Consider the following 21,433-nt stretch of genomic DNA (forward strand, 5'->3'; position numbering starts at 1 on the left):
ACTGCGATAGACGAGAGAAGCGCTAGGTTTCAAGCCTTCGTCAGGAGGGGGCTTCGATGGCTTGGGACTACGTGAGACACTGCTGGAGGTAGGTTCAATTGGAGTCTCACAAGGCTTGAAAGAGGATTTGGGCGCCGTTCCTTATTTCATCTCAAATTTGGCTTTAGCAATGTGTTAGTGTGGAAAATTGGATTCCCACTCTTTTATAATAATAATAATAATAATAATAATAATAATAGTAATAATATTAAAAGGATAATAATAAAACCAGCCATAATTAACAAAGGCATGTCCTTAGTAAGTCACACCCGCACACCGCCTTAAGTACAAGTATCGGGGAGTGTTAGTATATATATGAACATAGGAATTATAATATAGGGGTTTTCTATATCTGAACCAAAAATTAGTTTTCATATCTTTTTTAAAATATAATTTCCAGATAAATATAAGTTAAAGTGACCTCTTTTACTATTAAATAGGTGATATTATTCCCATATCGAATATATCAAAAAATTTCTTCTTATTGTACCAATTAATATAGCATCCGTGTCTAATAGCTCACCCATTCAAACTTGTATTACTGCATAATTATAATTACCATCTTTCATACATAATTAGATAAATAAATTATCTGAAAATTAATATCATAATATTTAGGGGTGGCAACACTACCCGAACCCGCGGGTACCCACCCCGCCCCTACCCGCCCCCGCATCGGGGTGGGTTTTAACGGGGCGGGTTCTTAGGCGGGGCGGGGCGGGGTCGGGTTTAGGTTGAACCCGCCCCTACCCGCTCTGGTATATATAATATATGTAACATATATAACATAATTAGTAAAATGATTAATAATATTATATTATATATAAATTTTTACTTTAATTTATATTATGTATGTAAATGGTGGTTATATAATTTTTAAAATTTAATTTTATTTGTTGGATTTAATAATTATAGGGGCAGGTAGGGGCGGGACAAGTACCCGCAGGGGTGGGTTAGGGTTTAACATTTTACAACCCGCGGGTAGGGCGGGGCGGGTTTGATGCAGATTTTTTGTAGGGCGGGGCGGGGTCGGGTAGAGCAAAAACCCGCCCCGTTGCCACCCTAATAATATTGACCAATATATATATATATATATATAGGACTATCCAATTATCCAAATACAAGTAAATTTAATGAGCCCTTACTGCTAAGGCAAACCAAACCTCTATATCTATCTATCTATCTATCTTTCTTTCTTTCTGTATTCCCCTGCTCTCTCTATGCATATTTTGTTGTTGTTTTTGCATGTCTCATGAATTTTTTAGCTTCACCAACTTTGATATCAATCAATGAAAAAAGGGCAAAGAAGTTTGTTTTGTATTGAAATGAAATTGCAGCCGCACTACAATGCAGAAATCATAGAAAACATGCCATAATTGATTGCCAAAAATTTACCATAAACTCATGTTTGTTTATCATTTTAATGCTCTTTTCAGTGCCAACACCTAAAAATGTTAAAAAGAAAATGTTTAACAATGTAATTATGTAGGGGTAAAAAAGTCATGAATCAGAGATTGAGTAAGGTTTGGTTTATTACCCATGGTGACAGCACTAGCAAAAATAACACCAGAGAGGATGAATACAATAAGTGAAGCCCTTCCAAGACATTTAACCAATCTTCTTACAAAGAATTATCCCCAGAATCCAGCCAAAACTGACACTGTAGTGAGGTATAAGGTTGTTAAAAAAATACAATAAAATTTTGATTTATATGTGTTGTTATTGTCTGTATAGAACTTTTTTATATTAACATATGGTCAAGTTCTTTTGTTGAGATAAATATTGTAAAAGAAGTTTTATACGAAGGTTTATAAATTAAACTTGAACTTTTATACATAGAACTACAATCAACTTAGGGGCAGTGCTATGGTGATGAAAGGAAAAATTTTCCTTTCATGCTGAAGCAACGTGGAGTACATGGTTGGTGGACGTGTGTAAAGTTGTTCTCCAAGAAACAATAAGTCTGACCAGAAGCAGAGACAACAGGCTTTAACATGTAAAACTGATTAATAAGATAAGTACTACATTATGTTAATTAATGTGGTTAAATGTTTGGGCCATTTTTATTTCAAGTCCAATAAAATTTTTTGAAGCTGGGTTATTCATTCAACAAGAATAGATTGGGATGCTGTATCCCTCTCTGGGCTTAGTCCTAATAATAATAATAATAATAATAATAATATGTGAAAGAAGTGTTGGAGCCTTGGAGGAACTAGGGTAACCCAGACGCTATAACGATTTCAGGAGGGGGAAGGGTGACAGCAGTACATAGTGAAAGGCTAGAAAAATTGAAGGGTACGAAGGGAAAGGACCGGGAGCGGCGCTAATTTGTGTCCAAACCATTTAAGCCGGTAAGTTTTTCCAACAGAACACTTTAATTTTGTACATTGAAGATTATGCTTGGTTGTATGTTGATGCAAGGGTGTGTTTGAGTTGTAAGGTGGTAGAGAAGTTAAAATTAGTATCGCAGGTTTTTTGCTAACAACAGAGGATGTGATGAAAAATAAGCAAATGCAATTGACGCCAATTTTTCTTTATTTGTAAGTTTTATGGGGATTTGTTGCTAATGCATATAAATTGTGATGTAAAATATTTTTTTGAAGTAATGATGGTCGAGAAAAATTTTTAGAAATAAAAAGAGCTTGTTGTTGTTGCTGCATGATTGATTGTAAAATTGTTTAGACTAAGTTGATTAGTAATTTGTGATGTCAGATATTTTTGCTGCATGTTGATGAGTAATTGTTTAGGAAATATTCTGTTCTGTCACTCCGGTATTGTATTTTCAGATATTTTTTGTTGCTGTGTTACTGAGTAGTTACTTTTATTATTTATTTTGATGCAAATATTCTTCTAGTGTATTCGTTGTTGAATTTATTGAACTCCAAAATTCACTGAAAATTTTAATGGCTGAGAGTGGATATGAAATGTTGGATGAAGAAGCCGGTGACTATGGAGATGTATTGCAGTTGAGTAAGGAAGAGATAATGAATAAGGCATTCCGAAGCGATGAAGCAGCATATGAATTTTACAGGAGGTTAGGCAAATATTTTGGTTTTGGTATTCGAAAGGGTGACTCGGGAAAAGATGAAAGTGGAAGGGTTATTTGTCGTAGATTTTTTTGTAATAGAGCGGGCCTGAGACAACGTCATCACTATGATAGGCTAGATAGGCAGAGAGGTCATAGACCAGAAATGCAGACAAATTGTGAGGCAAAGCTGTCAGTCTACCTTGATGTGGTCAGTGGTATATGGAGGGTGAGGAAAATAGTATTGGATCATAACCATGATTTAACTCCGGCATATATGGTTCATATGATGATGAATTTTAGAGAAATAAGTTGTTTTGCTAAGGCACAAATATCTGGTATGCAGGCTCATGTTGTTCCGACGTCTAAGATTTTGGGGTATATGGCTGGACAGTCTAGTGGCTATTCTCTAATGGGCTTCACTAAGAAGGATGCTTACAATTATATTAACAAGGCTAAGCGTGCAAAGATTATTGATGGGGACGCTAACGCCGCTGTTGTATACTTGGAGGGGAAAGCGGGGGCAGATCCGATGTCGATGGCTAGGTATAATCTTACTAAGGATAATATGCTAGCCAATATGTTTTGGGCGGATGGTGGCAGTAGAGTTGATTACCAATACTTTGGGGATGTTCTAGCCTTTGATTCGACCTACAAGAAAAATAAATATCAGAGACCGCTGGTGATATTTTCTGGTGTTAATAACCATAAGCAGACGACAATATTTGGGTTTGTCTTGGTGTTAGATGAAAGCGTTGGGTCTTATAAGTGGTTGCTAGAAAATTTGTTGGAAGTCAGGTGTAACAAGAAGCCGTCGGTTGTCGTCACGAATGGCTGTGATTCAATGAAAGCTGCAATCAAGTCTATTTTTCCAGAGGCAACGCATCAATTGTTCTTGGCATATGGAGGAGAACGTAACCGCTAATGTGAAGGAAGAGGGACTGCGGCAATATTTCACCTGGTGGCTGTATTCAGATATGGAATACCTTGTCGGCATATGTTTTTTGTAATGAAGCATGAGCATTTGACTCGAATTCCTGAGAAGCTGGTTCTGAAGAGGTGGCACAAGGATGCAAAGTCGTTGGATAAGTATGCTGAGATAACGGAAGTTGGTAGTGAAATTGGTTTCTTGTTGCGCCATGGTGCACGTCATGCAGCCGCACAGTGGATGCTATATGTCGGAGCTAGGAGCCCTTCGTCTTTCACACAAGCGCTTAACGGTCTCCATACGCTGTGTCAGGAACTGAATAGAGGCCTTGAAAATGTCCGTCAGAAGAAAGCTCTTGATACGGTTGACTTACATGACCCTGTTGTGGCGAAGACCAAGGGTGCCCTTCGTGTGAGGAGGCAGGGTGGACGGAAAAGGCGCTGCACCCGTTGCCGCAAAACAGGGCACACAAAATGACACTGCAATGCCAACCGGTCCTTTATTTTCAAAGCTGAAGAGAGCAAAGATTTTGAGGTGACAAATTTAGGGTCGGAGGGGTCATCGCCAACGGAAGGGGTGAAAACACCGCATACCCTTTCTTATTGTAGCAAGTAGAGTTGTGTGTTTCAAAAATTATGTGTTTTTATTTCCTTTTGATGGCTTCATTCCGCTGTTTGGCGTGCAGGTCAGATTCAAAACAAAGCAAGAAGGGTGTTCCTAGACCCAATAATTTGGCTACGCAGGTTTGCTTAGAGGCATCAGGTTCGAAGATTAGATTACAACATGAAATTCCTGCTGCAACTGGACGTAATGAGACTATGGAATGGGAGAGGAACATGATAAGTAACACCGATGATTTACTAACACAGGTACGTGGTTTTGGTAAGCTTCTCCTAGTTAAAAATCTGACTTCTGCACTCATGTTCTGGTGGTACCTTAAAAGAAATTTTCAAACCGAAATTGAGTGATTATATTTACTTTTACCTGTGCAGTTGATGACTCAAATAACTGATATCAGTTCAAGACTGGGTTCGAGGTTCCCAGAATAATTAGTAGTCGAAGTTGGTGTTCATTAGAGAATTCAGTTTCCTAATATAATAGTTGTGCTTTATGCTCTTTGTTTTCTGAAGTGTTAGTTTCTATCTTTGCTTGAGTATAGTATTTGATGGGTAAAAAGACTGCCTAATTTAGTGCCATTGAAATGTCATTTCTACCACCGATAAAGGAAATATGGATCACAAGTTATATCTTTCATATGGGAAATTATTGCAGCCAGCTATTTGCTATTTGTGTACATTCATTAGATGAAGTGTGTGTATTAGCCTTCTATTCGTGGTCGAAAGAAGTGTAATTAACATCTGAGGAACCATTGAAAGACTAAAATGAGATTAATGAAACCAATACTAGAACTAGTAATAGTAAGGCGTAAATTAATTAAGAGTCTTTGATATACTCGCAGGTCCACTTCCATCATTGAGGACTAACATGAGATTAATGAAACCAATACTAGGACTAGTAATAGTAAGGCGTAAAATAATTAATAGTCTTTGATATACTCACAGGTCCACTTCCATTTAGTATGCCATCCTTATTATTTGTCAGTAGACCTTGATCATAAATTAGTTTCATGTGTTTTTAAGCAGGCGTGTTCTATTTGACTTTTGGTGCAAGCGGTGCTGAATTAAACTGGTTAAACGTTTATCAAGCAATCTAGGTAGTGAACGTTCTTTAGTGACTTCTGGTAATGGGCTTTATTAGTGGTTAAAAATGAGTCCACGGTACCACAGATTCATTATATCATGGGCTCATGTTTTCCTTGTCTCAGGGTTATTACTATATCTAATATTAAAACTACTCATTCTTGCGGAGCTTGGTACAATCACTTCGACTCGTGTAATATTACTATATCTAATATTAAAACTACTCATTCACGCACCTGTCCAAATGACGCTTAAGTGACGATATCCCATATTGTTTACCACCAGCCTTAAACTTCTATTTGCATCCATCACATTGAGCACGATCTATTCCATCATCACCAGGTCCAAGCTTTGTGAAATATCTCCACACATCAGATGTTACAGCCTTTGTCTTTTTCTTTTTAATATCTTCTTCCGTTTCAGATCTTTCCATATTTTCAGGATTTTATGTTACATTTCTACCATCAACTTCCATAGAGACAGAATCATCCATTGCAGAATCAACAACTCAACCTAAATAACACAAATAAATAACAATATCTAAATCAGCAATAAATCAATAATGTTGCATCAGAAGTCAGAACACATACACCAAGCATCACAGAAAGCAAAGAAGTAAAAGTTCAAACTAAAGTTACATAGTTAAAATGATACTAATACAGTAATACTCTAATAGAAGCCACATAAAGATAGGCAAGAAACAAGATGAATAGCATGTATTATTCACACTAGTACACTACAAACTTTTGGAATATTCATTAGTACCTCACACCCAGTACATACCACCACAAAATGAAAAAAAAGATGAAGATAAAGATGGTGAAAATATGTAATAGCAGCATGCCAGAGATATAATTTCTGGTGTAATTAATATAATTCTTTTCTTTTTTTTCTGGACTATTTCAGTAGATCATAAGCTTTGTATAAATTAATGAACATAGGCCTTCAAATTACTATGCTTACATTTTCAATTCATAGGTGAATTTCAAGGGAGGGAAAACAATGAAATGGTAGCAGAATTATGTTATATATGTACAGCCATTTAAATACAAATAATGCTTCCATATATGGATGGAAGTAGTGTATGTCTTGCATAACAAGTACTACAATGCTGATATCTGAGAGGGTTACTTGCCTACTCTCAAAATTCATAAGCAAATTTCATAAACAAATTTCAAAAATAAACACCAGTAAAATAAATTTCATAAAAAATCCACCGTAATTTTCAACAGCATCAAAGAAGCTGTCCACAATCACAATCACAGATTCACAGTTCCTTACTAAAAAAAAAACAAAAAATAAATATCTTTACTTACTGGCTCACAGTCGTCGAGAGGCATGGGAGGAGAGAGTAGCGCCGCCGGGATCTGCCAGAACACAGAACCGCCGAGACAACGTAGAGGCAACACGAGATAGCGACACCGGGACTTCAGTTTGGTGAGGACAGGTGAGATGAAACAGCGACCAGTGACGTGACTGACCGACGACGAGAGGCAACTCAGAGAGAAGTGGAACTGGAGCGCGTTGCCACGAACCGCGACGGTGTGATGCTGCCTGTGCAGGGAGCTCAGGGAACACCTAAGCACAGCGAGGTCGAGGAGTGAGGACAGACGAGGGAGCTGAGCTGTTGAAGGATGAAGCCGGGGGGTCAGGGTCCATCGGTATGAGGGTCTCACCGTCTCAGGGAGTCAGGGTCAGGGAAGGGAGTAAGGGACGAAGGGTTAGGGCCGGCTGTTTGTGGGAAGTGGGAACTGGTAAGCAGGGGAAGGAAAACCTAATTTTCCTATTTATATATCACTTGTAAATTTATGAAATTACCCTTAAAAAAAACATGTCAGCCCGCCGGGCCAGCCCTCCCCGCCTCGTCTTGGCCCGCGTTTTTGGCGGTGCGGTTTTGGCGGGTTTTTAAAATTTGGCGGGTTCAAAATCTCGTCCCGACCCGCCGTTTTTGGCGGTTTTGGCAGTTTGACCCGGCGAATTCGGCCCGTTTCGCCACCCTTACCTGTGGCCCAAGATGCAATAGTGGCCCCTTAAACATTAATGGTCACCAAATTGGGCATGCAAATGTTGGGCTACGTAGTAAAAAAAATTTTATATTCCAAATTGCCACATATGCCGGCCCAAGAAAAGGTAATGAACCCAAACATTTGTCGTCCGGACCTATACGAAAAGAAAAAAAAAGATTTTGTCCAGACCGAAAACATATCTTTCTTTCGACACGAATGAGCAAAATTGAGCAAGTTGACCCTAAATATACAAAACAATGGGGATCCAGGGTTTTCATGCAGTGTTTCATGCACCTTTGGAGTCTCCTCCGACCTAATGTCCGCACTCCTGTGTGTGTAAAATGTCTATGGAGAGCCAGGACCTATGGACCTTATGTTTCTTATGAGGTCTTGTGAGGATTCTCCTTCATCTTTATAGGACAGTTTTCTCTAACATGAAGGAAATTACATATACATATGTATATAAATACCACGGAGAATTTCTTTAAAAAAATAAACTAACAATTACCTGAAAATAAAATCCGTTTGGAGAACTACAAACCTGTAAGTTGACTTGTGGTGCTGGTTGGGGAGTACCGGCTTTTCCCTTATTGACCCTGCCCATCCTTGTAGGCGGTGGGGCCGATATACCTCGGACAACGTTCTCTGGTTTTGGTGGAGGACACTCTTGGCGTGTCGGAGCTTCTTCTGGGAGCGTCCCGGTGTTCGCTACCTCTTTCACCGTCTCTTGAAGTGTTCCATCACCTGGGTAAATATGCACTCCTCCAAAAGGATGCAAGTTTAGGTTCAGGTCCATGATCGGTTTGTTGTCACAAGCAGCAAGTACATTCAAAGATGTGAGAAGTTCCAGCACCCGACCGTGCTGTGCCACAACTGCGGTTAGGGCCTGTATTTGGTTCGCTTGCGTCTTCAGGATCCCCAAAATCATGTCATCTCCGGTTGATGGTTTCTGAACAATGACGACAGAAGGGAAGCATGTCACCGTTTCCGTGTGCAAGTGATACTAAACCGGATGATAAAGAACGAAAAAAAAAAACACACTTTTGCAGAAAAAGAACAACGTTCTCATACCTGTGTGTGATCATCGACACTGCTGACTGCTTCGTCCACGGTGGTTACCCGCTCCATTGATTCATCCTTGGTTGCTCTCCTTCGACGCTTCACTGCATCCTCGATGCTTTTCTCTTTGTGTAACTCCATCCTGAACAGTACGAGCAAGGGCACAATAGAATGGAAGTACAGTGGGTTAGGAAACTAGTGTGCTTTAGACGATTCCCATTTACATTGCAGTTCATAAATATGACACACGTGTGGCTACTCAAACATAAGGCCACTGTTAATTGTATTCACCTAATGTGTTCAAGAGCGGCCCAATTCGTGTCGTAGAATGCATACTGAACCCCATCATTTGGTTTCTTATTCATGGGCTTCTTTGGTGTTATGGCCTAATGGGCCGAATGGCATCGTTTTTGTAGGCGTCTTCTGGGACAATACAGCACACGGGAAAATTCACTCAAGGCTGACCCTAACTTCAAATGCAATTTAGGGTTTTCCCTACCTTTATCCAATCACACATCAACCTTTTTCCACCACATCTGCATGCCTATTCAAGTCTGTTTGACAAGACAGGAGAAAGAATACCTTCCTTCTCATTAGATAGGTAAATGATATCCTATGGCATTGGTAGCAGACTATACCCGAGTTTATGGTTGGAAAAGTAATTCAATTAATTTAAACAAAAAATTAACTCAACGTCAGCAGTTATACAAAATTTTGTGGTTACATAGTAGTTGGTTCCACTGTGGACTTCCTCGGTAAGTTAAATAAATTAACTATTAGGGCACTAAGTCTTAGGTCCCTATTTTTTGCTGCAGCATGCCTAAGTTTACCAGAGTTAAGTTAAATAAATTAAGTTTGAGTAAATGTAATTCATAGACCCAACCACCGTAAAATATGTAATTAACCTGAACATTTGCATAATTAGTTCGTCAACCGTCCTTCAAAATTACTGGAAAGCAAAGTATACCCAACAACAACATCACCGTTCACCACGTTACAAGACTCATCGTCGATGTTAACAATAGAAAAACACAAACATGAATAACTACTAAACATGAACAACAGTAAAGGACGAAGACTTAACAATAACCTGCTAAACTGTGAACGTAGAAACTTGCAACCATAGTCAACCCTCCATTCAAGTCTCGAATAAGTCGTTATACTTCTGAAGGTCAGACCTAAGCTTTCGGTTCTTCTGTTCAAGATCCCGGATTCGCTGGTGTACGGGGTTTGGTAGTTGCCGTTCCAGCTTTTCAACCCGAACTCTCAAGGCTGCCACGATCCTGTAGTTGTAGTCTTGGATTTCCTTCCCCACCAAAGATAACACCTTTCCCAACATTTTGAACGACGCGTCTGCCTTGTGGTCTGCTCATCCGATGAGAACCCACCCTCAACGATCCAATTAACATCGCGTTGTTGTGATTGCAGTGTCACCCAGTAGCTATGAAGCAACTCACCACTGTCAGAGAAAAACTCACGCCTGTTAAAGACCGGATAATCAAGCCTCACCTGGCAGCAAACACGAATGAGATAAACCTCCATATCTTAAACCAATACAAACTGAGTCAAAGAAGTCTCTGGAACAATATTCGGTCCTGGACATCGATGATAATGACAAACACCCAAAGTTATTCATCGTCATAATCAATGGCAGTTTAAACGGGAAAAAAAAAAAGAAAAGAGAAACCATTGGCGTAACCATACCAACACTTGCCCCCGTACCTTGTGGTATCTGAGAACAAGGAACGAATGCTTTCTGTGATGACTCACCCAATGTTGGGCCAACGTGCATGCTGTTGAAGTGTTTAGATAAAGAGAACGGTTGCTCAAACAGTCCCGTCAGAGGATGAACTCCAGAATCGAGCTCCGGAGGTGGGGGTAGTGTCAATGGTGGATCAACAACTCCCAACCAATGTTGGGCATCTCTCAGGAGGCAAAAACCCTTGAACTCTGCATCTTTAAATCCGTTAACTTGTTCTTTATAGTCCTCCCAAGACGTGTAGATTCTAGGAATACGTCCCCTGCGCACAGCATAGAGCCTGTACTTTCCGTTGTTCATGGGTATTGCGTTTGGGAAAAATTTCGGGTGGGGATCACTCACTGTGAAAGAGGATTGCTCCTTCTCTATGTGTAACGCACACAATGGATATAAAGCCACGCTGAGTGAAGGAAACCTTGAAAATCAATTTTTGATGGTAACCGGTGAAAAGAATAGTAGCAGAGCCGATTTAATATTAACTGAACGTATTGTCGTTTCATTTTGGTAAATATTATTAGAAAATTAATTCCCTTCTTGTTAGTATCATACGAACCTTTGACTGCCAACAATTAATTAATGAAATCATTTTCGAAGTTGCTCGTAATGACTATTTTCGAAACTCGTCCTTATCAATTAAGTGTTGGAGTTAATATAATTATGTAATAAATTATTCTTTTATTGATTAAAAAGTATTTTTTAAAACATGTAATACTTATATTACATTTTCGTATAATATCCTTCAAAAATTATTCAATTATTAAATTATAATTTTACCAAAAATTTCGTTAACAATTTTTTTATATTTTGCTATTAACTTGTTGATATAAAAAAAATATAATATTTTAATATTAAGTAAAAAATTTAAGTAAAATTATTTTTCAATATCCATATGTATTAATTGTTATACATATTAATAGTAGTAACATTTTTTTGTTTCATGTTAAAATAATATATATTGATATCGAAAAGTTAATAATAAAATATATATAGTTAACTGTTAACAAAAATGTTAGTAAAAACAAAATTTAGTAACGAAATAATTGTTGAAGGGTATGTATCTTACAAAAAAATAATCTATTTATTATTTTTTTTAAAATATTTGGGTAAAAATACAGTTTCATTAATAAAAAATAATTTATTAAAGAGTATTTTGTTAAGCAAAATTTAAAAAATAGATTAAAGATGAGGTTTTTAAAAAGTTACAAAAAACAGAAATGTACATTTATAAAATAGAGGGAACAGGAGTGCCATTTTAGCATCTTACAAAAGAGAATGGCTAAAATTTTCTCTTAATTTTAACTTTGAGGACCAACTATAACGTTCAAGAGAAAGGGAAAGAAAATTATTTACTCTATGACAAAGAACAACATTAAGAATTTAATTCTATGCAAAAAGAAAATGAAAAAACAAATAAATAAAGAAAGCGAAAATGTAATTCACGAGGAGATCTATTTCCAAATCTCTACTGTCTCTCTCTCATCTTGGTAATGAGCGGATAATTTATACACTTTTTGGCATTGTTTTTAGGTAGTTTTTAGTATATTTTAGTTACTTTTTATTAATGAAAATCACATTTCTGGACTTTACTATGAGTTTGTGTGTTTTTCTGTGATTTCAGGTATTTTCTAGCTGAAATTGAGGGACCTGAGCAAAAATCTGATTTAGAGGCTGAAAAAGGACTGCAGATGTTGTTGGATTCTGACCTCCCTGCACTCAAAATAGATTTTCTGGAGTTACAGAAGCCCAATTGGCGCGCTCTCAATTGCGTTGGAAAGTAGACATCCTGGGCTTTCCAGCAATATATAATAGTCTATACTTTGTCCGAGTTTTGATAATGCAAACTGGCGTTTAAACGCCAACTTTCTACCCTATTCTGGCGTTAAACGCCAGAACTGGCATAAAAGCTGGAGTTAAACGCCCAAACTGGCACCAGAACTGGCATTTGACTCCAAGAAAAGTCTCTATATGTGAAAGCTTCAATGCTCAGCCCAAGCACACACCAAGTGGGCCCCGGAAGTGGATTTCTGCATCATTTACTCATTTCTGTAAACCCTAGGCTACTAGTTCATTATAAATAGGACCTTTTACTATTGTATTTTCATCTTGGAATCATCTTTAGATCATTGTTGAGGCTATCTTTGTATCACTTTTGATCTCTTGATCACGTTTGGGGGCTGGCCATTCGGCCATGCCTAGACCTTCTGTTCTTATGTATTTTCAACGGTGGAGTTTCTACACCCCATAGACTAAGGTATGGAGCTCTGCTGTTCCTCATGAATTAATGCAAAGTACTATTATTTTTCTATTCAATCCAAGCTTATTCTTGTTCTAAGATATCCATTCGCACTTCAACATGATGAATGGTGATGATTATGTGACACTCATCACCATTCTCACTTATGAACGTGTGCCTGACAACCACTTCCGTTCTACATGAAAACGAGCTTGAATGCATATCTCTTAGCCTCCTGGTTCACGATGCATGGTTGCCTCTCCTGACAACAGAGCCCTCCATTCCGTGAGATCAGAGTCTTCGTGGTATAAGATAGAATCAATTGGCAGCATTCTTGAGACTCGGAAAGTCTAAACCTTGTATGTGGTATTCCGAGTAGGATCTGGGATGGGATAACTATGACGAGCTTCAAACTCACGAGTGTTGGCCATAGTGACAGACGCAAAAGGATCAATGGATCCTATTCCAACATGAGTGAGAACCGACAGATGATTAGCCGTGCGGTGACAGCGCATTTGGACCATTTTCACTGAGAGGACGGACGGTAGCCATTGACAACGGTGATCCCCCAACATACAGCTTGCCATGGAAGGGAGTACACATGATTGGATGAAGGCAATAGGAAAGCAGAGATTCAGAAGGAACATAGCATCTTCATACGCTTATCTGAAATCTTACCAATGAATTACATAAGTATTTCTATCTTATTTTTTGTTTTAATTATATTTTAATTATCAAACTCATGAACATTTGAATCCGCCTGACTGAGATTTACAAGGATGACCATAGCTTGCTTCAAGCCAAAAATTTCCGTAGGATCGACCCTTACTCACGTAAGGTATTACTTAGACGACCAAGTGCACTTGCTGGTCAGCTGCACGGAGTTGTGTGAAAAGTGTGCGATCACAATTTTGTGTACCACTTGGTGACAGTCATTGCTGCAGGCATATGATGGACGTGAAGTGAACACCGAGTACAATTGCGTGCTTCAGTCGCCCAACTCAGTTCTCGTCACCCACAACAAAAAGTGTATAAATATTTAATATTTTCTCTTAAACCTGTAGCCGACGTTATTTATTTATTTTCTTGTTTAACCATATAAATTTTCATATATTAGGATCATATTGTTATAAACAAATAATTTTTTTACAACAAACTTGGCAACTAAAATCAACCATTATTATATTTTTCTATTAATATGTTTGTAGTTTAATTTATTCGTAATGTATATTTATATTTCAGTATGTATTTTATACAAGGTTACAAAAACCGAACCGATCAATGAATCGGTAGAATGACCAGTTCAACGATTTATTAGTCTAACCGTGGTTCAACTGGGATTCAACCAGTTTACTTATATATAAGATAAAATTATAAAAAATTAAGAAGTCATTTTTAATACTTAAATTCAATAAATTTTCAACTAAATAAACTTTCTCGAAATTACATATAACAAAATAAAACTTCAGTCATAAAAAATATAGCTTTAAATCCTTTAAAAAATCTTATGAAGTACATTATCTCAAAGAAAAAAAAGGGGGTATTGTACTTATTGGCATCAATGTATAGTTTAATTTCTTAAAATCAACAGAATTATTCTAAGAAATTCAACAAGGTATCAGCAATCATTAACAAAAATACTCCAACAGTAACAAAAAAAAGAGGAAAAACAAATGAAGCAGCAACCATATTTTCTTCAGTTAATCAACAGAGTTACATAGGTAATCCAATTGAAATATTTTTTGCAACTACAACAATCAGAATTTAATCTATCCAAGCATCAGAATTCAGAATATAAAAACAACAAATCATAATAATTATAATTAACAAAATAAAAAAAGACAAATTGAACAACCGATCGAATAACTCAACAAAGAGGGGGAGCAACACAGTCAAACTGTGTAATTTTCTATGGCGGCGGAGTTAAACGGCGAAGATTCTACAGCGGCAGATAGTAACGCTCGAACTGTGCTATGAGCTCGACAGAGAAGCTGAGAAGGTGACGCTACTGTTGGTGGTAGCGGCGCTGGAACTCAAAGGGGTGGTGGCGGCGTGGAACTCAGAGGGAGATAGAAAGGGGTATTAGGGTTTTCTTATGAGAGAAAGGGGATAGTTGGGCTTTTATATGGGGGTTTTGTTAGTTTTTTTTTTAAACCTTTAAAAACCGTTAAAAAACCGACTGGTTTTAGCGATTCACCGGTTAACCGCCAATTCGGCCAGTACTATCACCGGTTTTTTGCCATGCAGTTTCTAGGCTTACCCAGACCGGCTAGCAGACCGGTTTCCAATTAATCCGGTTGAACCAGCCGGTCCGGTTTGATTTTTAGCACCATGATTTTATAATACTGGCTACAAAATTACAAAAGAAAAATAATAACTGGTTTAAAAGTAAACTTTAAAATACATTTTTTTCATAATATTTTAAGAATATCAAACTGCATATTAAATAATATGGTTCAAGAATAAAATATATTTTGCTATATTTACGCTGGGATACATATTTTTAATTTGTTTTTATAATAAAATAACTATTATTGTTAAATTTCAATAATTTCTTAATTAGTTTACATCCGTTACACTATTAAATACTATAAGTATTTGTTGGAAAATACCACTACTACAGGTAATGTAATGTAATTATCCATACTGGACAAAATGAGACTATATAATCGTCCCTTTATCTTAGGTAAGTTGAGATATGGCTCCTGGAAGTGGGTTGAGAGATTTTAGGGGCAGTTACTTTTTTGAATAAGTCTTATCTGCCAGCTAACCTTCGTTCCCAACTTCCTTAGGGTGGAAACTGTGTCGAATCTGATTTCTTGGAAGGAGGTCGATTACGTGGGGAGGCCAACCTATGGATTGAGACTTTTTTATCCTATTTGGACCTGGGCGTTGGTGTTGGGCCAGGGTATGAACATAACTATTGTGAAATCAAAATATAATTATCTTAACAACGACAAAATTGATCACTACAAGTAAAAACAAATTAGACAGAAGTAAACCGTATATTAGAATTGAAGATTACATAAAACGTAATTAACTCACAACACGTCTGACCGAATTAACTGGCGTAATTTCTTTGCACCAAAAATTGTTTGCTCCGTCCAGAAGACCACGAACAGGTGTTTCCAGACACGCTCTCTTAGCCGGCCACTCTTCTCCACCTTCATGTACTTTTTTGGTCGTTCTTGTACTTCGTACACGGAGGTCAACTGCCCCTTCGACGTGGATTAAGAGAACACACTTCTCTGAAGCCATCAGCTACTTCCCATGATGGTAGCTTCGGTAGGTCCGCTTAAAGTGTGCCTATTGGTCCTTCTGCCTCCCACCGTCTTCGAACTTCCCTTTTGGAGCTCGTTCAGCCTCTACTTGTCGCTCTAGTACAATCTCCAGCTGCACCAACCATCCCTGGTGTCTGTGCTCAGTTTGACGACGTCAAGCACAGGGAAGAGCGTGAAGCACCACATGCACTCTCAAGCATAATTAGGCTGGAAAGGAGAATGGCAGACGTGCGGAGACTTGTTCGAACTGCACAACGGATAAAAATATTCCACCACGTTCCAATCCCAATCTCTATCAATATACTTTTAATAGTACTCATGTCAATGCTTACGTTACTCTGAATGTTAGTCATTTTTTTTCTTCTTCCTCGTAAGTCCTTCCAGGTTTCTAGTATATATAAAAAAAGGAAACAAATTCATTTTCCCATATTACATGATCCAATTAACTATACCTAATATCAACATGCTAGTTTTCTGTCTCTCAAACTGAATATTTTCAAAAAGATGTTTCTCCACCGTTAGGCCATACACAATACAAAAATAACCCTTAAAAAATCCCAACCCCACCATTACAACCAAAAATACCCATGACCTACAAAAAAATCCAATTCAAAAACATAACTATCATTAATAATTTAATATAAGCTTATGACCTATGTGATTATCCCAACTCACCTAAAACTCTCTCTGCAACCACTGCAGCCGACAGGCTTTTGTCTGCGCGTGCACTCCTAATATCAACACGCGTCCCCTAGATGATGCCGCCAGCTTAGTTTATCACCTGATGAAATATAAGGGCTTCAGCACGGTAGCAACGGCCTTTGCGGAATATGGTCAAAAATCAATTGCCAAGTGTGTCTTGTGTTGTGCGTTACATTTTGGTTAATCAAATGCATATCCTAAGGGATTTTTTTATTTATAAAATAAAGAAAAGTATTATTTTTTCCAACATGATTTCTGAACTTTAATTCCCCAAATACGATTTTTTTTTTGGCATTTAAGCAAGTTCGCCAAACCCCCGGCAAACTCTATAAAAATTGGCAAGTTCTCCTAACCCCGCGGCAAACTCTGTTTTAAGTTTTCTCAATTCTGCTTTTTAATCCATTATCACCTTTTCCAGATAATATATACATCTACAAACAGTATATAAGAATACACAAAAATACACGGACAACAAGCATGACTTCTTCAAGGAACTTGTAATTATAAATTAAAAAAATAACTCATACTTAACAATGGCAACTATTGTTATCGTCTCTAAAATACGTACATACTTTTTCATCATTCCTAGTTGGTTTAATAAACATCTACTTACATTTTAATTGAAACAATTCTTTCTTTAAATCAAAGTTATCATTTTCTAATTTTTTAAATTCTTAAATCTTATCAATTTTCAAGTTATCAAAATTACACCGACTCTGAACAACATTCTAAATTCTATTTATAATTTCCCTGACTAAGTTTCTTTTGTTACATATTTTCTTTTCTTTTTTTTGGAATTGGGTTATATATTTTCCTTCCTAAGTTACCAATTACTAGCGACTACCATTGTATTTTTGTTTTCTACTTTTATAATTATCAATCTTTTTCACCAAAAGTTTCCTTCTTTATCCAACTCACAAAAACTTTAACTCATAGTTTTAACGACCGAAAAACCGAACCAAAAAGCCCATCCCACATCATAACAAAACTCATATGCTGGGCCTACACCAAAAATCCCAACATCATAATCATCATCATTAGGGATGAAAAACTCTAACCAAATAAATCCCCTTCTCTAACACGGACTGCATATCCTCTGACTTTACACAGCCTATGTCTCCATTTCAGGAACAACGTTACACGTTTCGCAAATATAGCTCCTCCACGTCGTTTCAGCTGTTGAAGAAGAATAACCTCTTCATCATAGTTGTTCTATGTATAAAAGTTTAAGTTTAATTTATAAACCTTCGTATAAAACTTCTTTTACAATATTTATCTCAACAAAAGAACTTGACCATATGTTAAGGGCAGTGATACGGTGATGAAAGAAAAAATTTTCCTTTCATGCTGAAGCAACGTGGAGTACATGGTTGGTGGACGTGTGTATAGTTGTTCCCCAAGAAACAACAAGTCTGACCAGAAGCAGAGACAGCAGGCTTTAACATGTAAAACTGATTAATAAGATAAGTACTACATTATGTTAATTAATGTGGTTAAATGTTTGGGCTATTTTTATTTCAAGCCCAATAAAATTTTTTGAATCTGGGTTATTCATTCAACAAGAATATATTGGGATGCTGTATCCTTCTCTGGGCTTAGTCCCAATAATAATAATAATAATAATAATAATAATAATAATAATAATAATAATAATAATATGTGAAAGAAGTGTTGGAGCCTTGGAGGAACTAGGGTAACCCAGATGCTGTAACGATTTCAGGAGGGGGAAGGGTGACGGCAGTACATAGTGAAAGGCCGGAAAAGTTGAAGGGTACGAAGGAAAAGGACAGGGAGCGGTGCTGATTTGTGTCCAAACCATTTAAGCCGGTAAGTTTTTCCGACATAACACTTTAATTTTGTACATTGAAGATTATGCTTGGTTGTATGTTGATGCAAGGGTGTGTTTGAGTTGTAAGGTGGTAGAGAAGTTAAAATTAGTATTGCAGGTTTTTTGCTAACAACAGAGGATGTGATGAAAAATAAGCAAATACAATTTACGCCAATTTTTCTTTTTTTGTAAGTTTTATGGGGGATTTGTTGCTAATGCATATAATTTGTGATGTAAAATATTTTTTTGAAGTAATGATGGTCGAGAAAAATTTTTAGAAATAAAAAGAGCTTGTTGTTGTTGTTGCATGATTGATTGTAAAATTGTTTAGACTAAGTTGATGAGTAATTTGTGATGTCAGATATTTTTGCTGCATGATGATGAGTAATTGTTTAGGAAATATTCTGTTCTGCCACTCCGGTATTGTATTTTTGGAATTAATGAATCACACTGGTGAGGAGATTTTTTTGTTGCTGTGTTACTGAGCAGTTACTTTTATTATTTATTTTGATGCAAATATTCTTCCAGGATATTCGTTGTTGAATTTATTGAACTCCAAAATTCACTAAAAATTTTAATGGCTGAGAGTGGATATGAAATGTTGGATGAAGAAGCCGGTGAATATGGAGATGTATTGCAGTTGAGTAAGGAAGAGATAATGAATAAGGCATTCCAAAGCGATGAAGCAGCATATGAATTTTACAGGAGGTTAGGCAAATGTTTTGGTTTTGGTATTCGAAAGGGTGACTCGGGAAAAGATGAAAGTGGAAGGGTTATTCGTCGTAGATTTTTTTGTAATAGAGCGGGCCTGAGACAACGTCATCACTATGATAGGCTAGATAGGCAGAGAGGTCATAGACCGGAAACGCGGACAAATTGTGAGGCAAAGCTATCAGTCTACCTTGATGTGGTCAATGGTATATGGAGGGTGAGGAAAATAGTATTGGATCATAACCATGATTTAACTCCGGCATATATGGTTCATATGATGACGAATTTTAGAGAAATAAGTTGTTCCGCTAAGGCACAAATATCTGGTATACAGGCTCATGGTGTTCCGACGTCTAAGATTCTAGGGTATATGGCTGGATAGTCTGGTGGCTATTCTCTAATGGGCTTCACTAAGAAGGATGCTTACAATTATATTAACAAGGCTAAATGTGCAAAGATTATTGATGGGGACGCTAACGCCGCTGTTGTATACTTGGAGGGTAAAGCGGGGGCAGATTCGATGTCGATGGCTAGGTATAATCTTACTAAGGATAATATGCTAGCCAATATGTTTTGGGCGGATGGTGGCAGTAGAGTTGATTACCAATACTTTGGGGATGTTCTAGCCTTTGATTCGACCTATAAGAAAAATAAATATCAGAGACCGATGGTGATATTTTCTTGTGTGAATAACCATAAGCAGACGACAATATTTGGGTTTGGCTTGGTGTTAGATGAAAGCGTTGGGTCTTATAAGTGGTTGCTGGAAAATTTGTTGGAAGTCATGCGTAACAAGAAGCCGTCGGATGTCATCACGGATGGCTGTGATTCAATGAAAGCTGCAATCAAGTCTATTTTTCCGGAGGCAACGCATTGATTGTGTGCTTGGCATATGGAGAAGAACGTAACCGCTAATGTGAAGGAAGAGGGACTGTGGCAATGTTTTACCCGGTGGCTGCATTCAGAGATGGAAATAGATGAATTTGAGGCTGAGTGGGATGATGCCGTTGAAGAGTATGGGTTGCAAAATAGTTTTTGGGCCAAAGAAACTTTTCAGAAGAGGATGATGTGGGCTAATGCGTATCTAAAAGACAAGTTCTGTGCAGGTTTTCGGACAACATCCCGGTGTGAAGGCATTAACGCGTACGTGAAGAATTTTCTTAAGTCTAGGCACAGTCTCGTTGATATGGTTCAAAATTTGAAGTTGGTCGTGTGAGAGTACCGAAATAATGAATTGCTTGCACAATTTAGATCACTCCATGGGATGCTGGTTATGATAACTTGTTTGGATCCTCTTGAAAAGTATGCTGCAGATGCATACACACGGGAGATATTCGTTGATGCGAAGAAGGAAATAGTGGGTGTCGGTGAAGTTAATTTTGTAGCCAAGATTAGACGTTCAACTACAATGGTGTACACATTGGAGGAATACGACGACCCAGGTAGAGAGGTGATTGTGTTGTATGATAGGGTTTCAAGGAAAATGGAGTGCCGATGCAATTTTTAGAGCCAAAAGGGAATTCCTTGTCGGCATATATTTTTTGTAATGAAGCATAAGCATTTGACTCGAATTCCTGAGAGGCTGGTTCTGAAGAGGTGGCGCAAGGATGCAAAGTCGTTGGATAAGTATGCTGAGATAACGGAAGTTGGTAGTGAAATTGGTTTCTTATTGCGCCATGGTGTACTTCATGCAGCCGCACAGTACACAGGCGTTTAACGGTCTCCATACGCTGTGTCAGAAATAGGATAGAGGCCCTGAAAATGTCCGTCAGAAGAAAGCTCTTGATACGGTTGACTTACATGACCCTGTTGTGGCGAAGACCAAGGGTGCCCCTCGTGTGATGAGGCAGGGCGGACAGAAAAGGTGCTGCACCCGTTGCCGCAAAACGGGGCACACAAAATGACACTGCAAGCCGACCGGTCCTTTGTTTCCAAAGCTGAAGAGAGCAAAGATTTTGAGGCGACAAATTTAGGGTCAGAGGGGTCATTGCCAACGGAAGGGGTGAAAACACCGCATACCATTTCTTATTGTAGCAAGTAGAGTTTTGTGTTTCAAAAATTATGTGTTTTTGTTTCCTTTTGATGGCTGTTTGGCGTGCAGGTTAGATTTGAACACGGCAAGAAGGGTGTTCCTGGACCCAATAATTTGGCTACGCAGGTTT

At 37.8% G+C, this 21,433-nt stretch overlaps 1 protein-coding gene and 1 long non-coding RNA gene across 2 annotated transcripts; one reads left to right on the forward strand and one right to left on the reverse strand.

Annotated features, from left to right (window-relative positions):
• Positions 1–2,942: 2,942 nt before the first annotated feature.
• LOC112729742 (protein FAR1-RELATED SEQUENCE 5-like) lies at positions 2,943–3,989 on the forward strand. Its single transcript, XM_025779894.1, has one exon. The coding sequence runs from the start codon at positions 2,943–2,945 to the stop codon at positions 3,987–3,989; it is 1,047 nt and encodes a 348-aa protein (XP_025635679.1).
• A 5,689-nt stretch (positions 3,990–9,678) lies between these two features.
• LOC112729148 (uncharacterized) lies at positions 9,679–10,987 on the reverse strand. Its single transcript, XR_011869101.1, has 2 exons — positions 10,480–10,987; positions 9,679–10,352 (listed from the first exon to the last, which is right to left on the reverse strand). It is a non-coding gene; the product is annotated as an uncharacterized lncRNA (long non-coding RNA).
• Positions 10,988–21,433: the final 10,446 nt, after the last annotated feature.

The sequence above is a fragment of the Arachis hypogaea genome, chromosome 12 (genome assembly GCF_003086295.3).
Source record: "Arachis hypogaea cultivar Tifrunner chromosome 12, arahy.Tifrunner.gnm2.J5K5, whole genome shotgun sequence".
Classification (NCBI taxonomy): Eukaryota; Viridiplantae; Streptophyta; class Magnoliopsida; order Fabales; family Fabaceae; genus Arachis; species Arachis hypogaea.

Coding starts and splice junctions, on each gene's coding strand:
- LOC112729742 (XM_025779894.1), top strand. CDS start 2,943: ATGGCTGAGAGTGGATATGAAATGTTGGATGAAGAAGCCGGTGACTAT.